Here is a 15,643-nt window from a genome sequence, read left to right as displayed (position 1 = left end):
CCACATTATACAACTGTCAAACCTCACGGTGTGCACCAGGACTTGAGGTGGGGCAGGATCCACCTAGGGTCCTTGGGTTCAGCAGCACATCTCAGAAAAGGCAAATTGCAAAGACCTTACAACAGAATTGCCAGCCAAATATGGTCCTGGGCAACTGGCTCTAGGTGGCTCTGAGGAGAGGGGGTGGACTAGATGACCTCCAGAGGTCCCTTCCAACTTCAACCTCTCTGCGATTATATTTTGTGATTACATTATGGGAAAACATCAGTACAGCTTTGACATGCTAGCTTGACATTAAATGGTCAAAAATAATTTGGTCCATTATGTTCTAAACCTGTGTGTATGTGTATTCATCATTAGCCCACTATCTCCTCCATATGCTGTTGACGCTTTCGAAGGACAATTATTTGTTAGGAGACCATATTATCCTTTTCAGTCGAGTGTGGTGGTTATTCTGAAATACTGAATTCCAGATACTCAAATCAGTTCTAGCTTTAATAAAGCTTGAAGAGCTCCACCACTTTCTAAAAACATCCTGAAGGGCATGGTGGAGAAGGACATTCAGGAAAGGGAAGATAAATTAACTCATGTTAATGTCCACACAGGAGTTTAATCTGCTTTATGTTCACTTTAGCTTAATCCCCTTTTGAAGCAGGATTAAGCTAAGGGAACTAAAGCCATTTTATGTCTAAATGGAAAGCATCCACACAAGTATTTAACATGCCTTAAAAGCATCCACTTTATCTTCACACTTTTAGTTAATTCACTTAACACTCCCAAATGCCTGCATGCAGGCAACCCCCTTGTCTTTATGCAACAGGAAGCCTCTATTTTAGATACAAAGTGAAACTTAAAGAATGAGGAATCACTCCCACACTGGAATCAAGTTTTAGACAAGCAAAAAAATTTCAGCTGCTGACACTGAAGGATTTGGGTGTCCTCTGTCCCGCCGTGCCCCCCCCCCCCGAAGAGGTGCCAGAACACACTACTGTGAGGAGTTCATTTGCGCTTCACAGCAGGTCATCACCTTCAGTATTAGGAACAAGATCGGTTGCCAGGAGGCAAGTACATCAGCCAAGCAGTCATTCTTTACAACAGTCAGAAGTGTAAGTCAATTAAAGAGTCAATCTCATATAAAGTCAACTAATACCTTCAACTGCAACCTTTAATAGTGGCTTGAAAAAACCCACAGGCTAACAGTGGGCATTTTGGTTTTCCAGCAGACATTCGATACCAGCCTTCACAGATTTGACAAGTCACTATCCCTGAAGAATCCAAACACAACCTACAGCCACCCCTCAGCCTCCTCGGCACACCCCAGCTCTGCACTCAGGCTGAAGGTCCAGAGAAATCAATACAAGAGATTAATGCCACACTGGAAAGTGGAGTGTGGTAAAACAAAGTTCTGGGTTTTCACCATACATTTGTAGTAGAAATTAAGAGTTGCTTTCTTTTGGCCTGCTTTGTTTCCAAAGGTTAGGTCCCTGTTAGAGCAACTCACTACCCGTAGAGCTCATTTACACGAAATAAGGGAAGGAGTCACTTCACTTCACTTTAACAGCCCATGTGAGAAGAGTTGCTTCTAATGCGCAAGATAGGTCCCATAAAAACCACATCTCCTTTAAGAAAGTTCGTGCCTACAGGACTGAAATGTCACAACCCATTTCATTAGTCAAAACCTTGTTTCTTACTGTATTGTGTGACATGGATAAGTTTGGAGGGGGGGGAAGGGGGCAGGGGGAATCACAGAATGGTAGGGGTTGGAAGGGACCTCTGTGGGTCATCTAGTCCAACCCCCCTGCCGAAGCAGGGTCGCCTACAGCAGGCAAGGAAGGTGTTGGGTGCATTTTAATTACATGTTGCTGCCTTTAGGCTCAATAACAGATTTGCATATCAAATTAAAAAACTCTAAATGGGACAGAGCTATGACCTTCCATGGTTGCAAGCATCTTCCCCACTGAAGTTTCGCTTCAGCTGTGGTTTGCACAAAGATTAACTACTAAAAATGCATCTACCAAAACCACGTCACTATAGCACGCAAACACTACATCTGTGAGTCAGTAAAATATACTTAGCAGCTATTACTAATCAAGCAAACAAACACTAGTTTTGACTAGGTAGCTTATAGAAGAAAGGCAGACTTTGTGGATACCTTCAATTTTCTACTACTCCTCCATTTCAAGCTTACAACAGTTGAAATCTTCCATTTGTAACATGAATGGCATAAAAAGTAACATGTTTGTTTTCAAGGGGTTGTTCTTTATAAAAAGGAATCCTTGCTTGCAGAAGTCCTGTAATAAAAGCACACTAGTGATTAAATAAGGCAAGTTTTATTTTAGCCACTGTGCACTTCACTTCATGTAAGCAAAGTGGAGACACTGGCAGCTATAAAACAAAACATAGCGCATCATAAACAAGAACCCACATGGAAGTGTAGCATAAGCCATGTGTCTGACTATGGCACAGTGGCATTAGGTTCTTGTTTGGTTTAGAGTCTGGTTCCAAACCTCCTCTCCAATCAGTCTCTTCTGTGTTTTTATTTTTTTTCCCCTGCTTGCCTTGGAAGGCTTTTACACCGTAGAAATTAGTGTGCTTCACTAGCAGTTTGTGTAGTCATGTACAGCGATACTTCAGATCCTGAGGTGAGCTTTAAGAACAGAAGTATTACAGAAATGAAGATGTTCCTCAGAGACTCACACTCTACTCTTCCCCATCCCAATATAAGCTCCTTCTCCTCCTCCTGTATTGCATGCAGCTGTACAGACCTACAGACTTGTGTTTATACATGCAAAGTGCATTACACGAGTTAATACAAAGATTTGTTCATGTAAAACAAAAGAAAAAAATGCATGATAAGATGCTGATGCGCACAGGCCCAATAAACAGTCAGTTCCCTTGCCAAGGATGCTGTATGAGTGGGAACACATGCAGCCATCCTCCCATGAGGAGTCAGAGTTACACATTCCCAGGCGCTGACCTGGCCCAATCACTTGGTCATCAGAAGCTACCTGTTAGCTCCTGAGCAACGGCAACGCAACTCAGCATAGTTCTGCCAACTTGGCTCACAGAAAAGGTCCCTGAATTCTGAGATCAATACTACAGAAAAAAGTACTTGTTACTTACGTTCCAAGAAAAAAAAAAAATCAAACCAAAATATTCTGAAATAAGTATTCCCTTGCCTGTCTGTGAGAGACTCATGGAATACTACCCAGTGCTTAAATAGACAATAGTCTCCAGTGGCACAGAACTGTAAAGTGGTCTTCTGTATAATTAGCAAACATCAGTTAAGGGCTGGTATATGCATCTGTTTCACCCCTCCTTCTTCCCTGCTCTTCTACTTCAAACTCTTTCATATCTTCCCTGCTGTATGTCACTCTACTTCTCATGTATAATTTTCTGCTAAGAACAGTTTTAACCACAAAAAGAATTACGCAGTCAGTACCTTAAGGCAAATGGTCTCCTGTGGTGCATTAAACGCAAAAAATGTTTTTACAAATACATAAACAACAAAAAGAGGGCCAATGAGAGTCTCCATCCCTTATTGGATGCGAGAGGGAATATTACAACAAGGATAAGGAAAAGGCTGAGGTACTTTATGCCTTCTTTGCCTTAGTCTTTAGTAGTCAGACTGATTACTCCCAGGATAGTCAGCCCCCAGTGCTGGAAGAATGGGAAAGAGAGCAGAACAAACCTCCCATAATCCAGGAGAAAGCAGTTAACGACCTGCTATGCCACCTAGACACTTATAAGTCTATGGGGCTGGATGGGATCCACCCAGGAGTGCTGAGAGAACTGGCAGAGGAGCTGGCCAAGCCACTCTCCATCAGTTATCAGCAGTCCTGGCTAATAGGGGAGGTCCCAGATGACTGAAGGATCACCAGTGTAACACCCATCTACAAGAAGTGCTGGGAGGAGGATCCCGGGAACTACAGGCCTGTCAGCCTAACCTCAGTGCTGGGCAAGATTATGGAGCCGTTCATCCTGAAGTATGTGAAGGACAACCAGGGGATCAGGCCTGGCCAGCATGGGTTCATGAAAGACAGGTCCTGCCTGACCAACCTGATCTCCTTCTATGACCAGGTGACCTGCCCTAGTGGATGAAGGTAAGGCGGTGGATGTTATCTACCTGGACTTCAGTAAGGCCTTTGACACTGTTCCCCACAGCATCCTCCTGGAGAAACTATCTGCCCATGGTTTGGATGGGTGTACTCTACGCTGGATAAAGAACTGGCTGAATGGCCAAGCACGGCGAGTGGTAGTGAATGAATCACAGAATCACAGAATCACAGAATAGTAGGGGTTGGAAGGGACCTCTGTGGGTCATCTAGTCCAACCCCCCTGCCGAAGCAGGGTCACCTACAGCAGGCTGCACAGGATCTTGTCCAGGCGGGTCTTGAATATCTCCAGAGAAGGAGACTCCACAACCTCCCTGGGCAGCCTGTTCCAGTGCTCCGTCACCCTCAGAGGGAAGAAGTTCTTCCTCATGTTCAGACGGAACTTCCTGTGCTTCAGTTTGTGCCCATTGCCCCTTGTCCTGTCACTGGGCACCACTGAAAAGAGCTTGGCCCCATCCTCCTGACACCCACCCTTCAGATATTTGTAGGCATTTATAAGGTCCCCTCGCAGCCTTCTCTTCTTCAGGCTGAACAAGCCCAGTTCCCTCAACCTCTCCTCGTAGTGGAGATGCTCCAGTCCCCTCACCATCCTTGTAGCCCTCCGCTGGACTCTCTCCAGTAGCTCTTCATCCTTCTTGAACTGGGGAGCCCAGAACTGGACACAGTACTCCAGATGGAGTTAAATCCAGCTGGTGGCCGGGCACAAGTGGTGTTCCCCAAGACTCAGTTTTGGGTCTGGGCTTGTTTAACATCTTTATCAATGATCTGGATGAGGGGATTGAGTGTTCCCTCAGTAAGTTTGCAGATGACACCAAGTTGGGTGGGAGTGTCGATCTGCTTGAGGGTAGGAAGGCTCTGCAGAGGGATCTGGACAGACTGGATTGATGGGCCGAGGCCAGCTGTATGAGGTTCAACAAGGCCAAATGCCAGGTCCTGCACTTGGGTCACAACAATCCCATGCAACACTACAGGCTTGGGGAGGAGTGGCTGGAAAGCTGCCCAGCGGAAGAAGACACAGAGGTCCCTTCCAACCCCTAACATTCTGTGATTCTGTGACCTTGGGGTGTTGATCGACAGCCAGCTGAACATGAGCCAGCAGTGTGCCCAGGTGGCCAAGAAGCCAACAGCATCCTGGCTTGTATCAGGAATAGTGTGGCCAGCAGGAGTAGGGAGGGGATCGTGCCCCTGTACCTGGCACTGGTGAGACTGCACCTGGAGTCTGTGTTCAGTTTTGGGTCCCTCACTACAAGGACATTGAGGTGCTGGAGCATGTCCAGAGAAGAGAACGAGGCTGGTGAAGGATCTATAGCACAAGCCTTACGAGGAGCGGCTAAGGGAGCTGGGGCTGTTTAGTCTGGAGGAGGCTGAGGGGGGACCTTATCACTCTCTACAACTACCTGAAAGGAGGTTGTAGTGAGGTGGGCTTGGTCTCTTCTCCCAACTAACTAGCAATAGGACGAGAGGCAATGGCCTCAAGTTGCATCAGGGCAGGTTTAGATTGGATATTAGGAAAAATTTCTCTACTGAAAGAGTGGTCAGACATTGGAACAAGCTGCCCAGGGAAGTGGTGGAGTCCTCATCCCTGGAGTGTAGATGTGGCACTTCAGGATATGGTTTAGCAGGAATGGTGGTGTTGGGTGGATGATTGGGCTTGATGATCTTAGCAGTCTTTTCCAATCTGCGATTCTATGATTAAGAAGACTGTGGCCAGCAGGTCGAGGGAGGTTCTCCTTCCCCTCTACTCTGCCCTAGTGAGGCCTCATCTGGAGTACTCTGTCCAGTTCTGGGCTCCCCAGTTCAAGAAAGATGAGGAGCTACTGGAGAGAGTCCAGTGGAGGGCTACTAAGATGATGAGGGGACCGAAGCATCTCTCCTACAAGGAAAGGTTGAGGTAGCTGGGCTTGTTTAGCCTGAAGAAAAGAGGGCTGAGAGGTGACCTTATAAATGCCAATAAATAACGTAAGGGTGGGCATCAAGAGGATGGGGCCAGACACTTTTCAGTGGTGCCCAGTGACAGGACAAGGGGCAATGGGCACAAACTGAAGCACAGGAAGTTCCATCTGAACATGAGGAAGAACTTCTTCCCTCTGAGGGTGACTGAGCACTGGAACAGGCTGCCCAGGGAGGCTGTGGAGTCTCCCTCTCTGGAGATATTTAAGACCCGCCTGAACAAGATCCTGTGCAGCCTGCTGTAGGTGACCCTGCTTTGGCAGGGGGGTTGGACTAGATGACCCACAGAGGTCCCTTCCAATCCCTACCATTTTGTGATAGTCCTTGCAAGGACTATCAGGAATGCTGCAAAACCAAGCAAGCAACTGATCTATATCAGCAACAATGGGACTCAGCAGAGATTCCGAGAGCCCTTTTCCACAAGGCAGGGGATGAAGAAAGGGGCTTCTGAAATTGCTAGGATCCTTGCAAGACACAAAGAAATTTAGTGCCATTAAGACTACAAAGTTAGAGTTTCTCCACAGCATATGCTGCTCTACCTGGGGTGAGAAAGCACACTGCACCAAGAAGCAGAGAGAACTGAGCATCTTGTTTCACACCCTGATATTGTAAAGGGAAAGACAGAAGTCATTCTCAACCAGGGGTATCAAGGTTTGCCCTTGACTAGCCCAACTGACTTGGCTCAGTGTGAGGGGAACAGTACACACGCTGGTTATTAGAATTTACACCTGTCTCCAATGACAGTATGACATCACATTTTCATGAAATCTGACTTTTTATTTAAAAGTGACTGGCTCTAGTCAGTCTTCTCCATGATAAACAGGCAGAAGCAAAATTGAGCAAAGGTTTCCAAAGGTGTCCAATATTTCTGTGAAGCTCTTTCCTGTGTGAGGTATGTTCACCTAAATAGCAAGATGTATGTATAATGCAATATGCGGTATTTCACTGACATGAAGGGAAGTAGATATTAATTCCTGTGCAACAATTTTGAAACTAGTAAAATAGAAACTGCTTATTACCTCCCCCTGGTAACTTCAGAACCTTAGTATTTTCAGAGCTAGTAATAAACAAAACAAATACTTTGGGTAAAATGATAACTTCAACTAGACACCCAATGCTAGTAACTGGACTTAAAATTGTGTGGGTGGGGGGAAGCAAGCAACCCCCACCCCACTAGTTTAAAAGAATGAAATAAGAGTCACTGAATCGATTTACACATAATTGTCTTTCCTTTGTGTCCTGTTTTACGTCCTATGGATAGGAAAGACTCTTAGACAACCGTTTTTCCTAAAGGAGATACTCAGCTGTGAGAAGAAAGCATTACACATCAATATCTCCTTCCTGAGAATTCTGATTATGGCTTGAGAAGTCACGGACACATGAGTTAGTTATGGGTGACCAGCTGTCCAAATAGGTAAGCAAGTGATACTACCCTGTTCACAGCTAATTAACTTGTCTATCTTTGGTTTATTTGATTAACTTACAGTTTGTATGCAAGGTTAATCTACAAGTAATGTACCAACCACCATTTCTGCCATAGGCAAACCTGCTATTAGCTCCTTTAAAACACAAGAAATTTTTTTCCTTCTGTGCTTTTGCAGACTTGACAACTGAAATCCACCTTATCTCTCTGTTTAGACATGAAAGCAAGCCACTGTGGCAGCCAAGGAAGACATAAGACTAGTTTTTAACAGCAGCTTTCTACACTTTTCCTGCTCTTGCTTTTTGCTGACTTGATTTTCATTTTATCTGATGCGACTCCAGCAAGACAGAACTTATGCTTAAAATCTGCTGGTGCTTACAGACTGTTTTGCAGTAGATCAAGACAAGGTGTCAAGTTTCTAGGATTTACTATAAAAGCCTCTGCTACAGTTGGTTCTCCAAGTTCTTCTTATTTCAGATGTTTAAGGTAAGTCACAGTCAAAGCAGAAGAGTCACTGACAGACTCCTCACAACCCCTTACAAAAAAAACACTGAAAGATTAAATATTTCACCGAGAATCAGGTTTTTTTTCATAAGTAATATTTCAGATTTTAACAATAATTCATGTCAGATCAAGCTGAGAAAGAAAAGAAACCTAGAACAAACTAAAACCTATTTTCATTTAGACATCACCTTGCATTAGAGAGATGAGCGCAAGAGTCCTGTAGTTTACTGGCCAATAGCACTCCCCTAAATTTAGGGATTTAGAGTTATTCCAAGTACTGGACTGCCTGTTCAAAAAAACCCTTCTCCTTCCACTGGAAAGCAGCAGCTGTTGAAAGCAGGTAAATGAAAAGCCAGAGATGAACTTCTGCTAATTAGGGATCCCCCAGTCTAATAATTGTATTCTTCTAAATGATCTACATGTCAAAACAGCTGCCGTTTGTACAAGCACAGCCTCTTGCTTTGCTATTCAGATGTGTAACAGTCCTGGAAAAGGCGGGAACAGAGGAAGCAATTCTGATTGACAAATGAGACTGTACATGCAACCGATTCATTTTAGGATTTATCTTGAAGTTTTGCAATTGTTCAAATACTGTAGGACTTCAGTTTATTAAAAGCAGTATCACTACATGGCACCACAACATGTGTCTTCTTGTATCTTTTTAATTATCCTCTCATTCAATGGCTGAACTTTGTGTTAAAAATGTACTATGAGACACATTTTTTAAGTCACTTTTAGAATGACAATTTCACTTTCCCGTTAAAGTAGCGATAGTGACTGTCAGCGAAGACAGGTAACTTCAGAGTCAAGCCGTTTTGCAAGAGGTAAAGACTACCTTTCAGAGTAGGTCTTAAAGAGAATAACCATACACAGACAAACAAACCCCCCATAACTAAACCACCCACACCACACTTCAAGTAAACACACGTCAAAAGCAATAAAACATGATGCCATAAGTTTTTAAAGTGATATCGCATACCTGTCTATTGTTCTACATACCAGTAGGAACAAATTAATCACCTTCATGTAAAACAGTTTAGCCAGTGTTGTCAATGGCATGAAGCAAACATCATTTTACTTCCTTTAAATATGAGGATGTACAAGTATTACTTGCATAAAACTATGCATGCAATTGCTTCAGTTGTGGAAGAGTAGTCAACGTTCGAAGTTTTGCCTTTTCTATTGCCTTTCATGCGAGGCCCTTAAAGCTCCATATGTTTATGGATCATACTGATTGTACTCTATATTCAGCCCCAGTGAGACACATCTGGAGTGCCATGTTCAGGGCTGAGCTCCCCAGTATTAGAGAGAAATGGACATACTGGAGAGAGTCCAAAGGGCCATGAAAGCGATTAAGAGACTGGGAGCGCCTGTTGTAGAGGGACAGACTGAGAGCTATGGGCTCAGGGGATGCATATCTATGTGCATGATCACCTGATGGGGGTAGTAAACAAGACTAAGACAGACTCTTCTCAGTGGTACCCACTGACAGGACAAGAGGCAACGGGCCCAGACAGAAATGCAGGAATTACATTTAAACGCAAGGGTGGGGTTTTTTTTTATTTTTGTTTTGTTACTGTTTTTAAACTGTAAATGTCACCAAACAACTGGAATAGGTTGTTCAGAGAGGTTGAAGAGTCTCCACTCCTGGAGATGCTCAAAATATGACTGGACATAGGCCTGAGCAACCTGCTGTAGCTGACCCCACTTTGAGCAAGGGGGTTGCACTTTATGATTTCCATAGTGTCTTTCAACCTCACTAATCACAGAATCACAGAATTGGTTGAAGACTAAACAGGGCTTCTTAAATGGAAAGGTCTGGGGGAAAAGAGACAATTCACTGACATTAAATACAAAATAGAATATGTCAAGAGAGACAGGAGATGCAAGCTGATTACAAAAAGCCATGTTAATGGTCCAACAGATGAGTAGAAGGCACAGCAAAAGCAGTATGCAAATTACACTAATTCCTCATTTTCTGTACTCACATCCACACCATTTTCTTTAGAAGACAAACTGCAGTAACAGTCATAGAGCCCTGATGCAGCATATGTGGACTTGCCCTTTGGTAACAGCAGCAGACCCTACAGCATGCCTCCCGTACACAAACCTAGCCCAGAGCTGTGGCAAGTCTACCTACAAGTGAGGGTCTTCTCTTACAACACAACAGATTTGAAAGCCACTGTTCAAAGTCCTCCTTGGGTCCCCAGGCGAATATCTGCTACAGGTAAACTATTGTCACTACTCAAAGAGAGCAGCTGAGGTTATCTTAAGTTTACAGGTGAAAGCCCTGCTCCTCTCTCCATCTGTTTTCTGGCATTTTCCATGTTGCAGTCAACAAGATGACTTGTGGTTTGTGTAGACTTAACTCATTGGTTTTAAACAGAGAGATAATCTATGCCTTCAGCATCAGCTAGTCCAGTGTCTGATCCATGTTGTGTGACAAAGAAAACACTGTGCAACTGAGCAGTGCTTGCCATCAGTACACCACACTCAGCCCTGCATTTGATCTTCACAAACAGTTAAGGATGGTTTTAGCAAGCTTCTGGGCAGCTGCTGCTACTGGTAATGGACAAACACTAGGGGACAGAATACACGTTAACTTGTTTATTTTCCAGCTGATTTACAAGCTGGAAGGCTCAATACCCTTGTCTTGCACATAGGTCTCCCTACAGCTCCAAACTTACTACCTTATTCCCTATCAGACAAACTTGCAACCACAACACATACAACAGAATTCACTATCCCCAGTAAGTGCTTTTCTTGGGGGATGACCCCAGTTTATTTCTTAATCTCCCCATATTTCTTCTATATTTACAAAATGAGGAGTAGAGTACTTATATCTGTTCATGTCAAAGGATTAACATAAGAAAATCTAGATGCTTGTAAGTAAAGAGAATAGCTTTCCTACTCCAACAGTGTTTTCCTGTTTGAGGTGCTCTGTACTGTCTTCCCCACCCCGCCTTAATCCAACTTTCTCTTCAGCATTTGGATACTGGACTTTCCACAACAAAGTCCTAGACTGTGCTATTGAGATAAGCAATTGCTTTTCAGAAGATCAACTTTGGCTACTTAAAAGAAGCCAACACCATCAAGACTTCTCAATTTTTTTCAGATTCACTGCCTTTAGAAACACCATGAAAAGAAGGAGGCGGCAGTTTCTTCAAGACAGCCTCAGGAACCCAAATCATCATAACAGCACACTTTCTCCAACATGGAAAAGACACAAAGGGGCCAGGACAGACAAAGGAGGGCAGAACAGACAGTTTAAAACGAGAAGCAAAGCGTTTACTGTAGTCAGGGAAGAGCTGGCAACTTAGAAGTTGCCAGCAGCTCAGCTTCTGCATCAGGAGGGAGCAAAATTACATTATGCTCAAAAGATACCAGGCCATTATGGGGGCAAGCTATAACACCCTCTGTGACCCCAACTGGAGGTTCCCCCCACCCATGTGACGGTAGAGTCCCATTTATGCAGGATTCATAGCCCAGATCCCATCTGGCACCAGTTTGTGACCTTGGACCAGGCTGTTGAGTAAGTCTGTAGAGAGAAAGAAAAGTAAAAATTGTAGAGGTGGGACTGTTGAGATGGAAATCATTAGCAGGATTCAAGAAGGAAGGCTCCAACATGGGGCATTATAAAATTGCACAGGAAAAAAGCACCACAGGGACATTAGCCAGGCTAGTTAACCATCTGGTCACTGGACCAGTATCAATGGAGTTGACGGAAGTCTTGGGACCATGTAGGATTAGTGCCACAGAGCTGCAGGGTCCAGTCTGTTTCTTCCTGACTGGTGCCTATCAGGGTGGTGAGCACACTAATGCTTAGCCTAATGGCTCATTAAATCTTAGCTGTCTTTTGTGTGTGTTAGCAACTAAGTAATTGCTTTATACTGTCAACCTGTGTATGTCCTGCTTACAGAGTCCTTTTGCAGCTGGCTCAAGATACCTGAGAAAGCTGACCCAAACCTTCCACAGAAATGCTTAAGCCAAGGCTGGCTTGGCAGCAAAGTCATCACAGATCATCAGCCTAGAGGTAGTGATGCCGATACCCATAGCGTATAAGATGCTTTGCTTATCAACAGTTTAAAAAGAGAGAAAAATATAGTGACAGATGCTCTATGCAGAAGCATATGTTTCAGTCCTCTTGAAAAGGTTTTTTCCCCATCCAGACAGGATATGATTTCTTTGGTTTACACACAAATTAAGCTCTTGATCAGTATTCGTTTCTAGGAGTGCTCATCTCTCTCCACTGACTACAGAACAACGACAACACAGGCTTTCTGCACCTACAGCTGGTGTCTGCAAGTCCCCCATACTGCCCCTGGTTTAGAGAAAAACAACTGCAAGTCACACGCAAGAGCAAGTAATACATTTCTGCCCAAATTGAGCACAATTGGCTTAAACATTTGCACATCTTCACCAAGCATCTTCCCTTCTCTATTTTCACAAGTAACACTCAAAAAGTCCCGACAGCAGACAAGCATGGGAACAAAAAAATCTAACATTTTTCAAGCACTGTTCTACGTTACTGTTTCTCCTACTTTCCCCTGACTTATCAGGCTCTACTGACTTGATGCATCATTGCTCCAATCCCATAATACAGTTCCCACATTTTTTGCTTCTACAAAGAACTGGAAAGGAAATTATAAATTAAAACAGCTGTAATTAAATAGCGAAATCTAGGTGAACAGAAAGCAATCTAGTATAGACGAGTTTACACCTTCCATATTACTGGTAACAGCTAAAAAACTTAACTCACTGCAGCACAGAAGCAATTAGAATTTAACACTTCTGAAAAAATACAGAACAGTTACCTCAGAAAGTGCTTCATGGTGACAATTTGGTTTGTGTTGCTGGAGATGTAATCTATTGATCACCGATGACTTCTTTGCAGGTAATATCAGTGCTGTAGAAATGGAATTGAGACGTATTTACTAACAGAGAAAATGAATTGGTACTTCAGTTTTCTAAACTGCTCTTGAAGCAAACATCTATGGAAATACATGGGAAAGATGTTAAGAAATCTCATGTCAATAAAAACAAAATGAAAAATCATAATTTGTTCACACTCTTCAGCCTGAGCACATACTTTGACCTATACTATCCATGCCTCTTTTCAGAAAAGTCAAAAATTTGAGTAAGACTACAGAATTAAGTGAGAAAGCTTGAAGAAAAATCTAGACAATTTCAAACACTTCTTGTGTTCTTCAAACAACTGTCTGGTTCACAGCAGCTTCCAAGTGGCAGTTTCAAGAGACACTCGGCTCGCTCTGCTGTTAAAAGCCCTCTGTTCCCCAGAATTCGCAACAGCACTTGGAGATCTTGGGTAAAAGTAGCATGTAAGCAAAGAGCTACTACTGGGTTCTGATTTCATACACTATAAAGGTCAGGTAATCAACTTTCCTGGTGAACAACTTTATTAAATGATACATATGAGGTCTTCAACTAGATACAATTCACCAGGTTGCCCATCCATTCTGAGATCTGGTGTCCTATAGTTAATTTTCATTATGATTTCCATCGAGTTCTAGTAGAGGAGAGGAACAGGAAGAATTTAGGAAGAAACATCATAAATATAACTCTGCCCATGCACTGCAGACTCTCCTCCATTACCAACTCTTTACTTCAGGTTTCCAGAATGGAATATTCACACAGAAGTGATATTTGACTAAGAGACGCAGACTTCTCAGACTACTGTATTTCATATCCTGTAAAAGGCAATAAAGCATCTTCAGTTGCTGCCAGGAAACAGTACTGTTACACATCTGCTATTGGGACAGCTTAATACAAGACTTCAAGGGAACAAGACCACACTTTCAAACTCTGTACTAGTATAAACCACACACAAAGGCCCAAATGAAAGCTGCACTGTTAAGAAACCATTTAAGACCACACTTTTCATTACCACTGCATGCAGCATGCTGAAAAGTACTTGAAGACCTTCAAAATCTGTCCTCTTTTGTCACAAAAGTTATAAATCTAGAGAACCTCAAATCAATGTTCTTTCACAGGACCTACCAGCACTGATGGGGTAAAAATCTTCTTACCCTACGTTGTTCTCATATTCTTTCCCTTTTGTAACTTGTAAGCTTTACATTATGCTGTTGGCTGCTGACAGGAACAGAACAAGGATTTAAGTTCAGAAAAATGCAGCTATCTTGTTGGATTACATCACATACAGCTTGCTAAAAATATATAATCCCTGAACTGTGAAAGCTTCATTCATTTATATTGGTTTTGACTGGCTGAATCATGTTGCTGTCCCCTGAATACAGCTGTAATTGGTACTGGCTGCAGCGATACCTGCTTGCAAGGGCAGAGATGCTAACATCAAGCTCTGGTTCATTAATGAACACAGTAGGCAGGCTCCTAACACTGCCTGCCACAGCTTTTGATAGATCTTCAATGACAGCAAGCACAGGGAGCACAGAGGAGATCAGAAAAAACTGGAGGGGATGTAACCTGTTCCCCTTCTCCAGTCTAATAATTTGCTGTTTAAAAGATACAGTTTGTGAAAGAGTCTCACAGCCAAGTCTCAGCTTTTTAGCATCAACTTGAACAAAGGAAGCTTCACCACAATATTTGACCCATAAGGGCAGCAGTGTAAGAACACACCAGAAGTGCCAGAAGCTGTCAAATCAACCCCCTCTAGAAGTGTGTGCTGGCCTCAGCCTCTGAGGTCAGCCTCCGAGGTCAGCTCCTTCTTGATTCTGATCAAGGTCCTTGCTGAAAATTATGCTGGTTCTTTACTACTGCTTTAACGGAAGAGAAGTTTAGTTGCCTGAACTCCAGGATCAGCTCATCCAAGTGCAGCATGGTAGGAGCTTCAAGATACACTCCCTTCAAGAACAGTTACCAGCTACAGCCAATTATAAATTCATTTTGAATGCTCATAAAAACTAGACTGTTTAAAAAACTGTATTTTAAGAAGTCAACATTCTGCTCATAAACCCCTACCTTCCAGCCAGAAAAACTCACAGGAGAGCTGTCGGTTGCAAATAAAAAGCATAACCAACACAACAAGCATGACAAGTGGTTAAAAGTGCCAATTTTAGATCTCTTTAAAAGCCCACCCTTGGAATTACAAGAATAATTCTCCTTACTCTCTTCCTTTTAATTAAGAGGGTGGGGGGAAGTTACCAGAAAGAAACTTTAGACCTGAAGTCCTGATGCCACAGAAGTCAACATCAAAGCCCTCCAGCTCAGAGAGGAACAGTTCACTCCTCCAGGTTTCAACAGCCTTTCAGGGTCCACTTACAGGAAAGGAAGATACATATGAGAAAAAGACTTGTACAAGTGACAGATAATCTGGGTAATGAATGGTTGTGAGCTTGTTAAAAGAAAGAGCACAACAATTATACCATTTAGTCAAGAAGTTTATAGCAGTTATGGATTTGGGGAGACTGAAATACCAGTTTCTGAAGACTCAACTTCCTGCACTTTAGAAATTCCACTTCTGTCACAAAGTGCCAGACTCGTAGCAGGACGCCCAGAGCCAGCATGTACCCAGTGGGGAGCAGCCTTTTGGCCACAGCACCCACACACCACTCCCAGTTTGCGCTTTTGCATGATTTCACTCCCGTGAACTGGCAGCTGTGTTTTTCTGCAGCTCAAGCAAAGGTTCCAGCTTTAAGCTATACTCGGTCACATT

At 43.3% G+C, this 15,643-nt stretch overlaps 1 protein-coding gene across 4 annotated transcripts in view; it reads right to left on the bottom strand.

Moving 5' to 3' along the window:
* Nucleotides 1-15,643, bottom strand: part of ELMOD1 (ELMO domain containing 1) — a 48,702-nt gene that overhangs the window by 20,474 nt on the left and 12,585 nt on the right. For all 4 annotated transcript variants that reach the window (XM_075418328.1, XM_075418309.1, XM_075418336.1 and 1 more), the window contains exon 2: nucleotides 12,807-12,898. In XM_075418328.1, the coding sequence (XP_075274443.1) occupies nucleotides 12,807-12,823 (17 nt within the window). In that variant the 5' untranslated portion in view covers nucleotides 12,824-12,898. The remainder of the gene's footprint in view (nucleotides 1-12,806; nucleotides 12,899-15,643) is intronic.

This window comes from Opisthocomus hoazin, chromosome 1 (assembly GCF_030867145.1).
Source record: "Opisthocomus hoazin isolate bOpiHoa1 chromosome 1, bOpiHoa1.hap1, whole genome shotgun sequence".
NCBI classification, from domain to species: Eukaryota; Metazoa; Chordata; class Aves; order Opisthocomiformes; family Opisthocomidae; genus Opisthocomus; species Opisthocomus hoazin.
This window is presented reverse-complemented; position numbering and strand designations above follow the sequence as displayed.